Source organism: Crocuta crocuta, unplaced genomic scaffold (genome assembly GCF_008692635.1).
Source record: "Crocuta crocuta isolate KB4526 unplaced genomic scaffold, BGI_CrCroc_1.0 scaffold113, whole genome shotgun sequence".
Lineage (NCBI taxonomy): Eukaryota > Metazoa > Chordata > Mammalia > Carnivora > Hyaenidae > Crocuta > Crocuta crocuta.
This window is the reverse complement of record NW_027530368.1, coordinates 11,266,792-11,284,456: the sequence shown is the minus strand read 5'-3', so window position 1 is coordinate 11,284,456 and position 17,665 is coordinate 11,266,792. Positions and strand designations below refer to the sequence as shown.

The 17,665-nt window shown below is 35.8% G+C and overlaps 1 protein-coding gene across 3 annotated transcripts in view; it reads left to right on the top strand.

Moving 5' to 3' along the window:
* EHBP1 (EH domain binding protein 1) overlaps window positions 1–17,665 on the top strand; it is a 350,991-nt gene that overhangs the window by 75,682 nt on the left and 257,644 nt on the right. For all 3 annotated transcript variants that reach the window (XM_077766441.1, XM_077766440.1, XM_077766439.1), the window contains exon 3: window positions 11,026–11,083. In XM_077766441.1, the coding sequence (XP_077622567.1) occupies window positions 11,026–11,083 (58 nt within the window). The remainder of the gene's footprint in view (window positions 1–11,025; window positions 11,084–17,665) is intronic.

Here is a 17,665-nt window from a genome sequence, read left to right as displayed (position 1 = left end):
TGTCACTCCTTCTTATGGTTGAATCATATTCTATTGAATAGATATATTTTATTTATCCATTCATCAGTTGGTGGGCATTTGAATTGTTTTCATTTTTGGGGTATTATGGATAGCCACCATGAGCATTCAGGCACAAGTTTTTGGGTATATACCCAGGAGTAAAATTACGAGATCTTTTGATAAGTCTATGTTCAACTTTAAAAAAAAACTACCAGACTCTTCCAGAGCAGCTGTACCATATTATAATCCCACCAGCATTGCGTGAAGGTTCCATTTTCATCATATTTTTGCCAATACTTATGATCTGTCTTTTAAAATATAATCTTATTTTATGTGTGTGGTGTGGGTATGAATATTTCATTGTTCAATAATATACTTTCAGTGTTTAAAAAAAAAACACTTTTTGATTTTAGACCTTATCTACCAGCCTCTTCAGATGGTAAATGAGGACTCAGCTGTCCTTACCATCTCCTCCCTGGAGCATACTTACCCTACCCTTTCACCATCCTTCCTCTTTTCCAATGAGCTTTATAAGAGTTAGATCAGAATTGTTATAACCTCATATGATTTGTAGCTGAGCCCTATGGTATTATCACATTTCCTTTCCTTCGATTTTTCTTATGCTAAAAATTACTGGGTTTTGTTTTTGTTTTGCCTTTTTCTTTCCTGTGATGATTATTCCTTAATTTTTATTTCAGCCTCTCAAAATCCTCTCAAACCAGTTTAACAGTGGTGGTTTATCAGTTCCTTTTCCATTTGGAATGGTTTCTTTCTAGGCCCATGGCACTGGTGACATTGACAGTTTTTTAAAACTGTCATCCTGGGAGATAAGATATTTAACCTCTGGATTAACCTAAATTTCTCATCTTTTCTCACCTCTTTAATGTCTTTTTTACCTTATTCTACATCTGGAAGATTTCCTCAACTTTATCTTCAAACTCTTCAATTTTTCCTTTCCTAAATGAATAATGATATAATTTCCAGAGTGCTTTCTTATTCTTCATTCTTTTATGGGCCATTTGCACGGCTTAGTTAAGTGTCGAACTTCATTCAGCTCGGGTCATGATCTCACAGTTTGTGAGTTTGAGCTCTACATTGGGCTCACTGCTGTCAGCTCAGAGCCTGTTTCAGATCCTCTGCCCCTCTCTCTCTGCCCCTCCCCAACTTTAATTCTCTCTCTCAAAAATAAAATAAATGTTAAAAAAATCCCCTTTACTTTTTCCATGGATATAACTATGTTTTTAGTTTCTTTTGAGTTCCTTCTCTTAGCCACTTGCCTTTCATATTAGAAGTTTTCCTCAGATGATCCTTTATTGTTCACATTTAAGAAGGAGACTTTACAAAGCTTCTTGGAAGCTCTGTGCATGTACGTGGATGGTTGCTAACATTATTTGAGAATTTATTAAGAGACAGGCACTGAACTAAGCACTTTACTGTCTTCACTCATCTTTACATTGGTCCTATAAGGTTCTAATTTCACAGATGAGGAATCTCTTGAGGCTTAGATGATAAAACCGGAAGAAGGGGAACCAGATTTAAAACCAGATCTGTCTACATTCATGGGATTCTTTTATCCATCATACTCTGTTTTCCTCTCTCCCTCTGAATTAATGCTTTGTGAATACTGGGAAACCTCTTGAGAACCATACAGTCAAAGAGAAATAAGACAGACAAATATAATCCTCCAAACACAAAATTGCAGCAATTACAGAAATCTGTTCAGAGTAAATATTGAATAGAATTGTTTTAGGAGAGCTGGGGAATGTCCTGAGTGATGTATCCTTTTTGCTTTTCTTTTTTCTCCCTAACCTCAGTTCTAGGGAGCCAGGTACATAACTTGGAAATACTAATAATTATGTGAATGACATGTGAGGCCTGTTCCAACAAGGCTGTAAGAAAGGAAGTTGTAAATAATATACTAAATTAAGAGAAGTGGTGTGGGTGATTCTGAAAAATAATAAAGTAGGAGTATTATTTGGGAACCAATATTGCACACATGATACAGCAGTGATTGCTTATGATACTGTTTGTCTTAGAAATAACTTTATATTGGGGCAACTGGGTGGTTCAGTCAGTTAAACGTCCGACGTTGGCTCAGGTCATGATCTCACAGTTCATGAGTTCAAGCCCCATGTTGGGCTCTCTGCTGGAGCCCAACAGCTCAGAGCCTGGAGCCTGCTTTGGATATGTGTGTCCCTTTCTCTCTGCCCCTCACACATTCACACTCTTTCTTTTTGTCTCTCTCTCTCTCTCTCTCTCTCTTTCTCAAAAACAAAAAAAGTATTAAAAATTTTTTAAAAAAGAAATAACTTTATAATAAAGAATGATAAACCCTTTGTACTGTTGAATAGTACAGCAAAAAAGAAATATATATACATATATTTTTATATATTTTTGATAGCTAGTTAAAAAGTATATGCAGTTCAAGTATGCCAGACTGCACCTCCTTAGTCTAACTGGTGCTGTCTTTAACTACTGATATATATGTATTAGAAACACCTGTCAGCAAAAGTCCATCTTAAATATTTTCAACCAAAAGTAATCACTCTGTGAAAATATTTTAAAGATAGTAGGAAGATGCAAAATATTTTTTTAAAAGTTTTTATTTAAGTGACAAGGGTTTACATTTCTTATTATTAGAACTATCCTTTCATTATACAGAAAAGAAATATATCCTATATATGAGTACTTTGTCTTGTATAATTTTCTTCCTATTGAATTAATTATTACAGTGTGCTGAATAACTCTTGTGAAGTAAGCATAAAGGAATATAATTAACTGGAGCTACAGCAGTTATAGTACAATAGGAGGCAGATATACCTACTGAAGGATAAAAATAATTACTTGAGAAATAGTAAAGTTAGAGTACTTCTGTGATAAGACTATTTCTCCCCTTTTGTTTCAATATTCGCGGCATCGCACCATGAAATGTTATGTTGTGGCTAAGAGCCCGTTCCCTAAAAAAGAATACCTTGTTATTTAGTGAAGTGGCTATTCACATCAACTACAGGATTAATATTTTAAGCTCTCTTTTTCTCATTGTAAACATAGCCTGGATTAGGTAGTGGCAGGAATATTTTGTACTTTCTGTTGTCTAAAGACTTACGGTTCCTTATTTTTAATCTAGGAAAAGCTCAGAGGCTTAAATACTAATTACTAAATTTTGAGTTATAGCTGTCTTTTACCTTTAGAAGCATCAGTTTTATATAAATGAAAAACAGTAGGACATAAAAAGGTTAAATTGGTCTCAATACTGTGCATTGTAAACTCACTACAAAATAACTGTTTTATTGTTGTATATGTATATATTTTTAATTTACTGAATTTTCTCAAATGTTGAGAAGTTATTGTAGCAGACACACCCAGAAATCCCAATAGAGAAGGTGATCCAGGTTGACTGGCCTTCCATGTGGTCATCCAGGAGCCCAGACACCTTTTATCTTTTGACTCTGCCTTCCTCTGCATCCCAGAATCCTCTCCATTCAATTGGCTCCATTTTAGTCCCAACATGGTGGTGGTTGTGGTGGGCGGGATGTGGTTGAGGGGCTTCTTGCCAACACCTCCCAAGACTAACACTGTGCTTTGGACTGGGAACGTAGTGGTCAGTTTACTATTCTGAAAAATATTACTTCCCCTTTCATAATGTTATTCAAGTTAGTAATATTAGCTGTCTCTAGATTATTAGAAGATAGGAGGCAAGTGATTTCGGGCCATAAATTTTTAAAAAAAAATTTAATGTTTATTTTTGAGAGAGAGAAGGGGGGGAGAGAGAGAGAGAGAGAGAGATTGAGAGAGTTCGAGCAGGGAAGGGGCAGAGAGAGAGGGAGACAGAATCTTGAAGCAGGCTCCAGGTTCTGAGGTGTTAGCACAGAGCCTGACACAGGTTTCGAACCCACGAATTGCGAGATCATGACCTCAGCCAAAGTCAAACACTTAATTGACTGAGCCACCCAGGGGCCCCTCATGTCATAAATTCTTTATTCCAGAATTTCTCATTTAATTTTAAAACAAAAAATATTTACTCAATTACAGTCATTTAATATTAATCATTGAATCGTTTAGAACTAGCTGAGATCTTAATCCTCTCTTCATCTGATAAATTAGAGAATAGGCTCAGAAATGGAGAGACATTCTGAAGGTTACTCAGGGCCAGAACTAGGAAAAAGGAAGTTTCCTCCAGGCTAATATTCTTTTCCTCCATACTATGTTGTCTTGGAAGGGTCTTTTACAAATTTGAATCTCCTAGATTAATACACATTGTTTCCTCCAGTTTCTTACCTTTTCAGTACCCTTCTAAGATACTTACTCTGGAGAAAGGGGAATTTTAATTTATGTAGAAGAGAATGAGTGATCTGAAAAGCATGTGTCATATTGTTATTGTTTGGGCCATTAATGGAGTGTCATATTGACTTATCATGCCCAAAGAAAAATGTCCCAGGAATTGGAGGGACTGCAAATAAGGGAAGGGAGGCTGCCAAAGTCACGTGGGACCTATGTCAAAGTTTTGGGTAGGGCCAGCTTAGACCTTGGAAAACATTTATTTTAAGACAACACAGCCCTTTCACTTCTATTGTCTTAGAAACAAATTTATTCAGTTATCTAAAAGCTCTTTAAATTGAAGTGAAATTTTAAAAATTAAAGTAATTGGTTAACTCTGTTCATACTTATTCTAAACTTAAAATGATTGTTTTATTTTAAATAACTTCCCCCACATTTAAATAACTTTCCAGCATAAAGCAATATAAATGCATTCCAGAAGATACAAGTATATCCTTAAAATGCTACATAATTTTATTTTCTAATAGTGGCCACAGTTAGCATTTTGAGTTATTGCCCCCTGATGTCTTCTTTCATTATATAGTATAGAGAAAAAATTTTTAAATCTGTATTAAATAAACTTAACGTGATATCCTAAGCATTGTCCCATGCTTGTAAATGTTGTTGGGAAATATATTTAATAGCTTTATAACTTTGTAGTAGATATACTGTATTGGTCACTCATTTTTTGTTGGACTTTATATTTAAGGTGTCATAAATTATGGGTTTTAAAATAAATTTTATTTATTTATTTATTTACAAATAGTTTATTGTCAAATTAGTTTCCACATAACACTCAGTGCTCATCCCCACAAGTGCCCTCCTCCATGCCCATCCCTCCTTCCCCCCACATCCATCAGTCCTCAGTTTTTGTCAGCATAAAATAAATTTTAAATAAGAACTTTCAGCAGTTGGGCAAGCTCTTTTTGTTAGGGTGCTTATTTCCTATGATATGTATCAGTAGATCCTTCTCAGCATAAGGTTTTTGTTGTCTTCTTCATGTTCTCCAAGGTTGTGCCGGGAGTGGGATAGTTTGTTTAATTGCTTGTCTCTCCTCAGTGGATCATAAACTTCCAGAGGATTGAGGTAATCTTCATTCATCTTTGTATCTTTGTGGCTCAGCACAATGCCAGGAACATAATAGGCATTCAGTAAAATATGTTTTGAATGCATATTATGATTCTGGAAAGTAATGAGATTGGCTTTCATGTGATGTTTTGGATTTTTTCTCATGGTTTAAAAAGTTTTTTTTAATGTTTATTTATATTTGAGAGAGAGACAGTACGTGAGCCGTTGAGGGGCAGAGAGAGAGAGAGAAAGAGAGAGAAAGAGAGATGTAGACAATCTGAAGCAGACTCCAGGCTCTAAGCTATCAGCACAGAGCCCAACGTGGGGCTTGAACTCAAAAGCTGTGAGATCATGACCTGAGCTGAAGTCAGATGCTCAACTGACTAAGCCACCCAAGCACCCCTTCTTATAGCTTTTTTAGTCTCACCTCACACACGTATATGAAACACATGAGAGTGGAGCCTAAATTTAATCCAGATTATTATATTTCTTTTGAGAGAGAGACAGAGAGAGAGAGAAAGAGAGAGAGCACAAGTCGGGGGAGGAACAGAGAGAGAGGGAAAAAGAATCTCAAGCAGGCTCTGCATTGTTAGCACAGAGCCCATGTGGGGCTCAAACTCACAAACTGTGAGATCATACCTGAGCCAAAATCAAGAATTGGATGCTTAACNTTGATACACAGTAGGTCAGTAGTGCCAAAGCGGAAGTCATAAAATTTAGCTAGAGGTCAAAGAAAGATACTGCTTACTGTTTTATAATCTTGTTCATTGTAGCTCTCTTATTTTCTCCTTTTTCCTCTCCTATTTTCCTCCTCCTGCCTACTCTCCAGAATTTAGCATCAGGACCATACTTTGAAATAAGTCTTGCCGGTTTTCCATTCAATTAGTTCCTTTTTAAGGACTGTGAGGGTAGGTTAGAGGTGTTAAATTTTAATTTTTAAAAAAATTTTTAATTTTTGTTAAAAAATTTTCTTCCCTGAATAAACCCACCAAAAGACTTCATATCTTTTTAATGGAACTCTTTAGATAGATTTCACAGAAATTGCATCTTTGTCTACGTTTTATGTGCATGTGTATAAAATGTACATATATATAATTATATGTTTGTAGGTTTATATGTCTGTGTATGTATTACGTTTAGGCCTATCTGGCTGCTTAGGTGATAGAGTAGAAATGTTAAATATGTGATTATTGAATTCTCTCTGAAACCCAAGCTTACCAGGTTGTCTAGACTCTTTTGATAAAAAATGGTATAATTATAGGTTCTTTAGTAGTTGGATAACAGTTGCTCCGTCCCTGCCTCCTGTGTGCACATAGGTAAATATTTAATGGTTCTTTTCTAGTACAGCACAAATGCTTAAAATATTAATTGTGGTCAGCTAATTGTGTGGTTATTGGTACTCTTCTACTGAGAATAATAACTCACAGCACCATTCTTTGTTTTAGAACACTGCCTCATGTTGCCCTGATAATGCAAAGGTGGACTGATTTTTTTTAATGTTTTATTTATTTCTAGGAGAGAGAGAGAGACAGCGTGAGCAGGGGAGGGTCAGAGAGAGAGGGAGTCACAGACTCTGAAACAGGCTCCAGGCTCTGAGCTGGCAGTCAGCACAGAGCCCGACGCGGGGCCTGAACCCACGAACCGCGAGATCATGACCTAAGTGAAAGTCAGACGCTTAACTGACTAAGCCACCCAGGCGCCCTGGGCTGATTTCTTGTAAAGACATTTTAAAAATGAGACCTGACTTAGAATCACAAAAAAAAAAAAGTTTAGCTGTCTTTGGGGGCATTCTCAAGTAAGTCATTTATGTCCTAATTGCATTCTTGGAACTTAGGGCAGGTAGGTTAGGAGACCACCGTCCTGATTGTTTATAGTAAAATGCTTCCCTGTTCTGAAGCAGTAACGTCAGAATGGTGGAGGGGAGGGAGATGCTGAAAAGCTGGGTTGGAAGGAGGCAACAGTTAGGTAGCCTAGATGGTGGCCTAGATGAAGGAGTTGGTCAGATACCCCCACTGCTGGCACAACTTTATGCCTCTCTAGTGTTAAGTCAGGAGGTATAGAGATTACTTACCACTCTCTATGTAATACAGTGGTTCTCAACTTTGGCTGCATATTAAAATCATCTGTTGGAGTTAAAAACAAACAAACAAACCTGCACATGACGCCAATTAAATCAGATTCTCCAGAAGTGGACCTAGGCATCAGTATTTTTCAAAGCTTCCCAGGAGATTCCAGTGTGCAGCCAACATGAGAATCCCTGTAAAATTCAAATAAGCTGCAGAGAGGATGTATTCTATAGCTCCTGGCTTTAGTTGGACCATCAATTATAATTAATCATTTGGGAATTCCTGGTGGAAACTTAAGATTCATTCAGTAGCAAATAGTCATTGAGCCTCAGTCTTGCACCAAATTCTTATTAATTGCTAAGAATATAAAAACAAGATATGGTTGATAAAGGAGTGCAATCTAGTGGAGGAGATAGAAACAATAGTAATATAATACAGGGCATATAGAATATTTAGATACCAGTGTTTCTAGGGTATTACTGGAAATATGGTAGTAGAGGTAGATAACTGCCTAAGGTTTGGAATGTGGAATGGGGTAGAAATGAAATGAGAAGTGGTCAAGGTTTCACAGAGGATGTGATGAATTAAGAGTTTATCAGGTAGAAAAGGGAGGAAAGAGGAAGTTTTTAAAGAAAGGTCATAGCATTAAATGTAAAGAGATCGGAAGGAATACATGTTCAGATATTTGTAGGTTACGCAGCCAGGAAGATAGAGTCGGGTGGTAAAGTGCCTCATAAAAACAACATTCAGGAAGATGGATGTTATTTTGGATGCCAGTTTGCCAAAGGGTCAAATGTAGAAGCTGGTTAGGTGTGAAGCAAGGTAGTGTTGGAGGCTCTAGTAATCCAGACAACATGGACCTTGTTTAAAGGCATTTAAATTAGAAATGAATTTCACAATTTAAATTCAAAGTTAAATAAAATGGCATATTATTATTAATGGTGAATCTGTTAAATTCACCCTGTAGGCGCCAGTTTGTTATTAGTACCTTCGATATGAGAGATATATATAAGCAAGGACAAGCTGTAAGATTTTATAGCATTTCTAAAGAAGTACCATAGAAATATCATTAAGAGTTGGGGTCACCTGGAGATGTGGAGATGAGGACATAATGAAAAGATTAGTGTAGTACTCTAGGTTTAATGTTCATTCTAGCAAGCCATAAGTACTTCCAAACAAGGTAGCTTATACACTTGTTGGCTACTTATTTCCTGTACTGTTAAGCTGTCAACATTGATCATACCTTCTTCCCACCTCCCTCTGTTACTTTACTGCTTCCTGTCTTCACTGTCATTTGTCCTATTCTGCTGCTCTGTGTGTTGAACAAGGTTTTGTTTGTTTCTGCATCGGTTTGCATTCTTCAGTTAACACTCTTGATATTTCATAGAAACTTTCTTCTGTTTCACCTTATTTAGACTTCTGCATTTAGCTGTTGCTCCCAGCATTTCACTGTGGGAAGATTCACTGAAGCAAGCTATTGGTTTTATTTTACAGTTGTTGTCTTTAATGCCTGACTCTCAGAACTAAACTTAGTCTTGGATGGAGAACCACCATTTTTCTATTGGTTATTATCACCATCAGAAACATGGTGCATTTGTTTAGATAACTCCTTACTTAGTCATTTTCATTACTGGAAACTTCCTCCTGTTTTTTGTCTAGTTTTTTGGGGGGGTTCCACCACCTAAAATGAACAAGAATTAACATTTTACGATATTAATGTTGCTTTTTGCATCCTTTTCCTTCCCTTATTTAACTAGGATGTATGTATTGTGAACTCTTAGTCTTCACATGTGTAAAACCATATATTTTCTTTTTTTTTCATTCATTCAACAAACATTTATTGATTATCTGCTCTTTTCCAGGCAATGTTTAAAACCATTTCTTAAATGATAGTTTAGCAGTGACAGCTGTTTTCCCTTAGCAACCTGAAGATCATTAGTTTTATTGTCTTTTGGGTTTTGTTTCTGCTAATGAGAAATTGCTATCAGTCCAATCATTCCTTTGTTGGTAACCTATCTTTTTTTTTTTTTATGGTTTTTCTCTTTATTCTTGCTATTTTGTAGTTTGATATTTTGTATCTAGATATTAGATTTATTTTTAATTATCCTGTTCGTTAATATATACTTTCTATCTCAGGACTCTCTCTTTAAGTCTAGAATATTCTTAGCTTTATCTCTTCAGTATTTTCTTTGCCATTCCTGCTATTCTGAACTTCTAGAATTTCTATTAGGTGTATGTATGTCTCAATCTGTCTTTTATGTCTCTTACCTTGTTTTAAAATATTTTTATCCCTTTATTTTTCTGTGCTACATTCTGGGTTAGTTCCGTAGTACTTTTTCATTGGGCAACTCTCTTTGGACAGGTTTGTAGGTGAATCACTGGGTAAGGAGTTTATGGCTGGTGGCCTTTTATGTATATGTATGTATTTAATTAAATGAAAGAGAGGACAGGTCATCTGAGGGATTTTAGGGCAAAATAAATGACACATGGAAAGAGGTAAAGGTCACCAGGATGGGTATGCCATTCATTTCTTGGTTAAAAAGCTTTTATCTAAGATTTTAAAAAATTAAGACTTAAGGAAAATAACTGATAATCATAATCTTGATATTTTCCCTAGGTATTAAAGAGAATGTAGTTGTATTAGCTGAAAACATAAGGTTTTTTTGCTTGTTTGTTTTATTTTATATTAGCAGGTAAAGAAGAGAGGTCTGAGAGTTAAAAGACCTATATTTAATATTTGGTTCTGCCGGAGATTTTTAAAAAAATATTTATTTATTTTGGGTAAGAGAGAGAGAATGAACACAGGAAGGAGGTGGGTAGGGTCAGAGAGAGAGAGAGAGAGAGATGAGAGAGAGAGAATCCCAAGCAGGCTCCTCACTGTTGGTACAGAGCCCAGAGAGGGGATAGATCCCACAACTGTGAGATCATGACCTGAGCCAAAATCAAAAGTTGGATGCTTAACTGACAGAGCCACCCAGGTGCCCCAGTGCCAGAACTTTTGATTAGTTACTTTGCCAGTTTTTTACGCTTATAAAATAGGAATAATATTATGTACCTTATATGTTTTTTTAGTAGTGTACTGCTTTTATGAAGGTTTTTGAGTTTATAAAAATGTTTTGAAAACCACAAGCATTGTTCATAAGATATGAGACACAAAAGTATATAACCTATAGATTTAAATTATTTTGTAAGTGCCATTTTTATGCTATTTTTCTCCAGATTAAAGTAGATAATATGTTAGATGTATAGCATTACTTTTTAGAGAAGATATATGTGTGCTTTTTCTTTTGTCACCAGTTCTAAGTATTTTATTTGGTTTGTCCCAATGGATTAATTTGCTAAAGGATTTTTAGAAAAACATGTAGATAAAATATTAGTCATTTAAATTAGATTACATTTGTATTCAACATTTGCTATTTTTGAATCATTTGGAGTGATTTGTTGTAAGAATAATTGCTCTCTGTAATCTAAGGTAGGTGACACTTTGTCCTTTTAAAAAAGGCAGTAGAACTGAACTTTATTAATTTGATATAAGAGAACTGAAATTATACTTAATCTTTTTCCTGTTTGACAGGCAACCAGATAAACTGGTGGTAGTTTGGACAAGAAGAAGCCGAAGGAAGTCTTCTAAGGTTTGTTTCTTTTCAAATTTTTCTTACTCAAATGTTGACTTTAGCTCTTAGTCAAATTATTAAACTTCTGTAGTCCCATTGTAGAATATTTTTAAATATTACTTGATATATTTTGGGTTATATCTGATGCTCTACTAAAATGGTTGATTAGGCATTGTGATTGTGTAACTGCAGTTCTGAAAATGGGAGCCAGATACCTGAGTTTTGATCTTGGATTTGGTAGCCTTGAGTAACATTATAGTTACCTAGCTTCTCTGTACTGGTTTATTTATGAATTAGTGATTAACTAGGTAACACTTAGAAAATTGTACCTGAGATTATTTATTCAGATTCCAAGAGGATGAAGTTAGGGCACACTTAAGGAGTGATGAGTTCTCTGAGTCCATTGCTGGGCTGCAGGAGAAAAGGAGTTGGATTTTTCAAAGGTTTTAATTTTTTTAATGTTTTTTAATGTTTATTTATTTTTGAGAGAGAGACAGAGCATGAGCAGGGGAGGGGCGGAGAGAGAGGGAGACATAGAATCCAAAGTAAGTTCCAGACTCTGAGCTGTTAGCATAGAGCTTGAACCCACTAACTGTGAGATCATGACCTGAGTTGAAGTCGGATGCTCAACCCACTGAGCCACCCAGGCGCCCAAAGGTTTAAATTTTTTGCACTTAGAGGTTTGTGGAGGAGTAGAACAGAATTTTTTAAATGTTTAATAACAATTATGCAGATGTTTTAAAAATTCCATTCTTTAGATAAGTATGAATGTATTTTTATAAGCACATAATAATTGCAAGCATGTTTAGTTAAGGATATTGGTTTTTCATAAGTAGTCCTGTGTGAGGAAAAAATTTATTCCTTTCAATTAAAATTAAATTAAGTTTAATTAAATTTCAGAATTTTTAATATTTTTTGAGGTATCTTGTCAAATTTTATTTTTATTGTTATAAAATTACATATAGATTTTATTATACAGTTTAAGTCAATATATACTTGTGTAATTAGTGCTCCTAATAGCATGTAGACTAATTTGGTCACTTTTAAAGGAAAAAGTGTCCTTCTCTAGTTAATTCCCAACTCTCAGAGGCAACCACTATTCTGATTTTTCTATCACCATAGACTATTTGCCTATTCTTGAATTTCATGTAAATGGAATCATGCAGCAGTACTATTTTATGTGTGGTTTCTTTTGTTCAACATAATGTTTTTGAGACTTATTCATGCTGTGAATATGGTAGTTTTTTTTTTTTATTGATGAGTAGTATTCCATCAAGTGAATTTACTACAGTTTGATTATTTATGCCCCTGTTGATGATTTGATCATTTCCAGTGAACATTTTGAATATTCATTGCTATGAATAAGTCTGCTATAGATATTACCATACCAGTATTTTAGGATATAAATATTTTAATTTCTCTTGGGCAGATACTTGGGACTGGAATCAGTAGGTAATAGGGTGGATTCATTTTTAACTTTTAAATGTATTTCCACCAGCTGTATAGGAATGGTCCATTCACATCATATCACGAATGATGCCTTGAGGAACAATGTAGGATCATCCACTAAGTATAATAGATGAATATAACTGTTAACTATAGACGTTTTAGATTCAACATGTTTTTAGCTATCAACAGAAAATGATTTCCTCCTTTTAATAGTTAGATACTAATTATTTTCTAAAAAATTATGAAACATAATGAAAAACTGTAGGTTATAGATCAATTCGGAATACATACCCATATTTGAAGTAAAGTACACCTTTATTTAATTGCATCTTTGAAAGTCAGTCAAATAACTTTTAGGTCCAGATTATTTTTCATGTTGTATCGAATATTGATTGAACCCAGATAGTAATCCAAACATATGTGGCTATAGGTTGATTTTTCCCAAAATGCATATTTTCTAGAAAGACATATTTCTTGTACTACTGTCAATTTGTGACACCCTTAATATTTCAGATCCCTTCTGGATATTTCAGAATCATTGTGTTTCCTCTTAAAATATTATAGATGTATTTTTTTTGAAAAACTTCTAAGAATCCACAATATGTTAAAGCTCTTTATATACCAAGTGCATAGTATGTTCATGCATATGTGAAATGCTGTTTTATAAATTGTACGGGACAGCAAAAAAAAAGGGGACTTAAAAGTCAGTTCCAGAAATTAAGAAAAATGATTACAATATTATTGTAAAAGTTAAACAGGTAACTTTTTAATCTTTAGAAACTTGAAATCCATGACATTTTGGAATTCTTTAAAAAAAAAAACAAAAAACTTGTCCCCAGCTATTTTTTATTAAATTAGCTATCAGTTATACCAAATCCAAAAACTAGAGCCACTTTATTTCTTCTAAAGATACTTCTATTTCCTGATGATTTTCTATTAAGGTATACATTATTTGCTGCTGTGTCCTGTTGAAGTCACTGAGGGAGAAAAAAGATCTCCATAACCATTGGCCATAAAATATTCTAGATTTTTACTTTTAGCTATGTTATTGGAATTAGTTTGAGTTGCACAATAGTCAGTTGGTTTTTGTCATCCATATAGCTTATTTCTCTTCCCTGATTCTGAGTATACCTACCTTTTTTTGTATTGATTGATAGATTCAAACTTATAACTAAGACCCAGATAAATGTCAGATTAGACAGTAAAATAATAAGGCACACTACCTTATTTTTTAAAATGTTTTTATTTATTTATTTCGTGAGAGAGAGAGAGAGCACGAGTCAGGGAGAGGCAAAGAGGAAGAGAGAGAGAGACTCTCAAGCAGGCTCCGGTGCTATCAGTGTGGGGCTCCATGTGGGGCTTGATCTCATGAATCTTGAGATCATGACCTGAGCCAGAATCAAGAGTCAGATGCTTAGCTGACTGAGCCACCCAGGTGCCCCTACCTTATTTAATTTAAAGTTTAGTTCTTAGTTTAGTGCTCACTTTCTTCGGGCGCATGTTTATCTTGATAGCTAAATATATAACTAGAACTCATTGCTGACTCATTTTTTATTGAGAAAATAGTTGCCATGGATAATTAACACAGTATGCAGCTTCCCTACCTCTTCTCCTCAACAAAGATTTTGTTAGGCTGCAGTTTATTTGTATATGCTTAAATAAAATTATTTTTCAATAAAATATATGGCAGTAGGAGTCAGAGTAACTATATGATAGTCCTCCCAAATTATGGCAGAGTAGTGTGTTGCCTTAACTAAGGTTTTTCCAGCAGAAGTTTAAGCTCACAGAGAGATGGGAGAATTCCAGAGGAAAACCAGAGCTTTAAAGTCCTCACAAGCTTTTTTTTTTTAAATTTTTTTTTTAATGTTTTTATTTATTTCTAGGGTTGAGAGAGAGAGAGAGAGCGTGAGCAGGGGAGGGTCAGAGAGCGAGGGAGTCACAGACTCTGAAACAGGCTCCAGGCTCTGAGCTGGCAGTCAGCACAGAGCCCGATGCAGGGCTTGAACCCACGAACTGCGAGATCATGACCTAAGCGAAAGTCGGACGCCTAACCGACTAAGTCACCCAGGCGCCCCCTCACAAGCTTTTTGATGGGATCACCACCTTTACTTCCTTGCTCTGTGGTTGTGCTACCGACGTTTTCAATGTGCTAATAGGAGGGGCAGGTACAATTGCAGAGATTTGTCTTATGGTGACAACTCTAATGTAACTTTATATGTGACATCTTAAACATATGGATATATGCAGTTTTGTAAATTGAAAATTATCTATTTAACAAGTGACAGCTATGTATTTTTAGTGAAATATCTTCATTTTGTAGGAATCAGAAATAACAAAGTAAATGTTGACTCTGTGTTTAGTACTATATTAGGTACAAGTCTTTTAGGGAAGGAATGACAGGAAATAATTAGAAAATAAGGCATTTTATAGAGTCAGTATCCTGAATTGAGATATGTTACCTTTTTCCTAGGTCTGCTTTGGCATGTCAAAAGATCTGTCATATGATTAAAAAATGAGAAAAATTGTGTAAGTGGAACTGGATAATGTGGCCTAATCCTTTTGTACCATTATCTTTACTAGGATGCTGGCAAATAAAAAATAACCTGCCTTTCTTAACTATGCAAAGGAGCTGAATAGCTGTACTTGTGTTTCTGTGCCTCATTTTTTCTTTTTCTAACATTTACTTATTTTTTTTTGGGGGGGGGGAGAGGGGCAGAGAGGGAAACACAGAATCTGAAGCAGGCTCCAGGTTCTGAGCTGTCAGTTCAGTCTCATGAACTGCGAGATCATGACCTGAGCCAAAGTCGGACCCTTAACCTACTGAGCCACCCAGGTGCCCCAGTGCCTAATTTTTTCTAAGAAAATCTTTTCTATTACTTTCAATGAAAACTGATAAGGGTTCTTACAGCGCTGATGTTTGCAAATATGATGTACTTTTCCTAAATCAAGTTCTTAAAAACCTGAATTAATGTCTCTATGGATTTGTACAATTTTTTTTACAAAAGCTTTTTTTGCCCATGTTGGACTTTACATTTGGTTTCTGGCTTCAGATTCCTGAATTCTTTTTCAAGTGGAAGTTTTAGTAAGCTCTTGGAAAGTAGGAATCCTTTTTTTCGTGTTTGCTACTGTATACATCCCTGGTTTCCTCTGCAGTAAAATTTACTTGGTCCTGTTTTCTACCTACTATATAATATTTAGCTAACAAAGCAGGCAGTGCCGGCTACTCAGCCAGACTAATTGATGTTGTTACAGTGTCCTAACTTAGCCAGGTCATATAGACTCTAAAAGGAATATCATAAAGCCATAGCTCTAACTTAATTGGAACTTTTTTGCTGGGGACAGAAAGGCTTGGTGGAATGGTAAGAAAATGGCAGCATATTGGCAACTTGGGAACTAGCACCCTTACATCTTTTTTTTTAATTAAAAAAAAGATTTTAGTTTGTTAAGCAGATTTTTAAAAAAAATTTTGACGTGTATTTATTATTGAGAGACAGAGAGAGACAGAAAATGTGCTGGGAAGGGGCAGAGAGAGGCAGAGAGACAGAATCCGAAGCAGGCTCCAGGCTCTGAGCTGTCAGCACAGAGCCTGACACAGGGCTTGAACCCACAATCCACGGGATCACGACCTGAGCCGAAGTTGGATGCTCAACCGACTGAGCCACCCACGTGTCCCTGTTAAGCATATTTTATTTTTGTTTGTTCAGCAATCTAATTTCTATTCTGTGATTGAAGACTGAGGACTGAAAAAGAGGTCATTTAGAGGACCAGCATTAGGGTACCTGAAGAAATTTTCTGATATTACCATCTACTAACTCCGGCCAGTAGTCTCTGTATTCCCTGATTTTCTCACTTTTGATATCTGTATTATCGACATAAATAAATAAATTCTTATCCATGTTAAGAATTTAGGGATAGAAGACTGTTTTCTTGACCACTGTGAATCAGAGATGGAGCCGGGTATGTTGGTCAGGTGAAGAAATCTGAACTTGGAAATCATATAGATGGTTCTCCTACTGATTACTAGTATAGGTTCAGGCAAGCCATTTACTCTTTGATTGCTTTGGTTTTCTTATTTGAATTAGATCTCTTAAGGATATCTTCATATCTAAAATTCTTTGCTGGTCATTTTTTCATTAAGAAATTCACAAATACTAGGGGTACTTGGGTGGCTCAGTCAGTTAAAGCTTCTGACTTTAGCTCAGGTCATGATCTAGTACTCTTGTGAGTTCGAGCCCTGCATCGGGTTCTATGTTGACAGCTCAGAGCCTGGAGCCTGCTTTGGATTCTGTGTCTCTTTGGATTCTCTCTGCCTCTCTCCTGATCACACTCTGTCTTTATCTCTCTCAAAAATATTTAAATAAACATTAAAAAATTAAAAAAAAAAAGAATTTTACAAATATTATATCTTTGCTGCTGTGGCTAATAAGAAAAGCTCAGTTATTATATTCTCTTTATGTTTTTATTCTGTGGGGAGGCTATGAAAATATAATGGTGGTGAGTTTGAAAAGACCAGAGGAATAGCCTGATCTACTCTCACAGTACATAAGAATTAGAATTGTCTGAGCAAATCAGAGAACTCTAGATGCTGGCGAGGATGTGGAGAAACGGGCACCCTCCTACACTGTTGGTGGGAATGTAAACTGGTACAGCCCCTCTGGAAAACAGTGTGGAGGTTCCTCAGGAAACTAACAATAGAACTCCCCTATGACCCAGCAATAGCACTGCTAGGAATTTACCCAAGGGATACAGAAATGCTGATGCATAGGAGCACATGTACCCCAATGTTCATAGCAGCACTCTCAACAATAGCTAAAACATGGAAAGAGCCTAAGTGTCCATCAACAGATGAATGGATCAAGAAGATGTGGTTTATCTATACCATGGAATACTACATGGCAATGAGAAACAATGAAATCTGGCCATGTGTAGCAACATGGATGGACCTTGAGGGTGTTATGCTGAGCGAAATAAGTCAGGCAGAGAAGGACAAATATCATATGTTTGCACGTATAGGAGGATTAGGAGGAACTTGACGGAGGACCAAGGGGGAGAAGAAGGGGGGAAATGGTGGGGGAAAGGGAGAGAGGCAAACCATGAGAGACTCTTGAATGCTGAGAAACAAATGAGGACTGATGGATGTGGGGGGGAGGG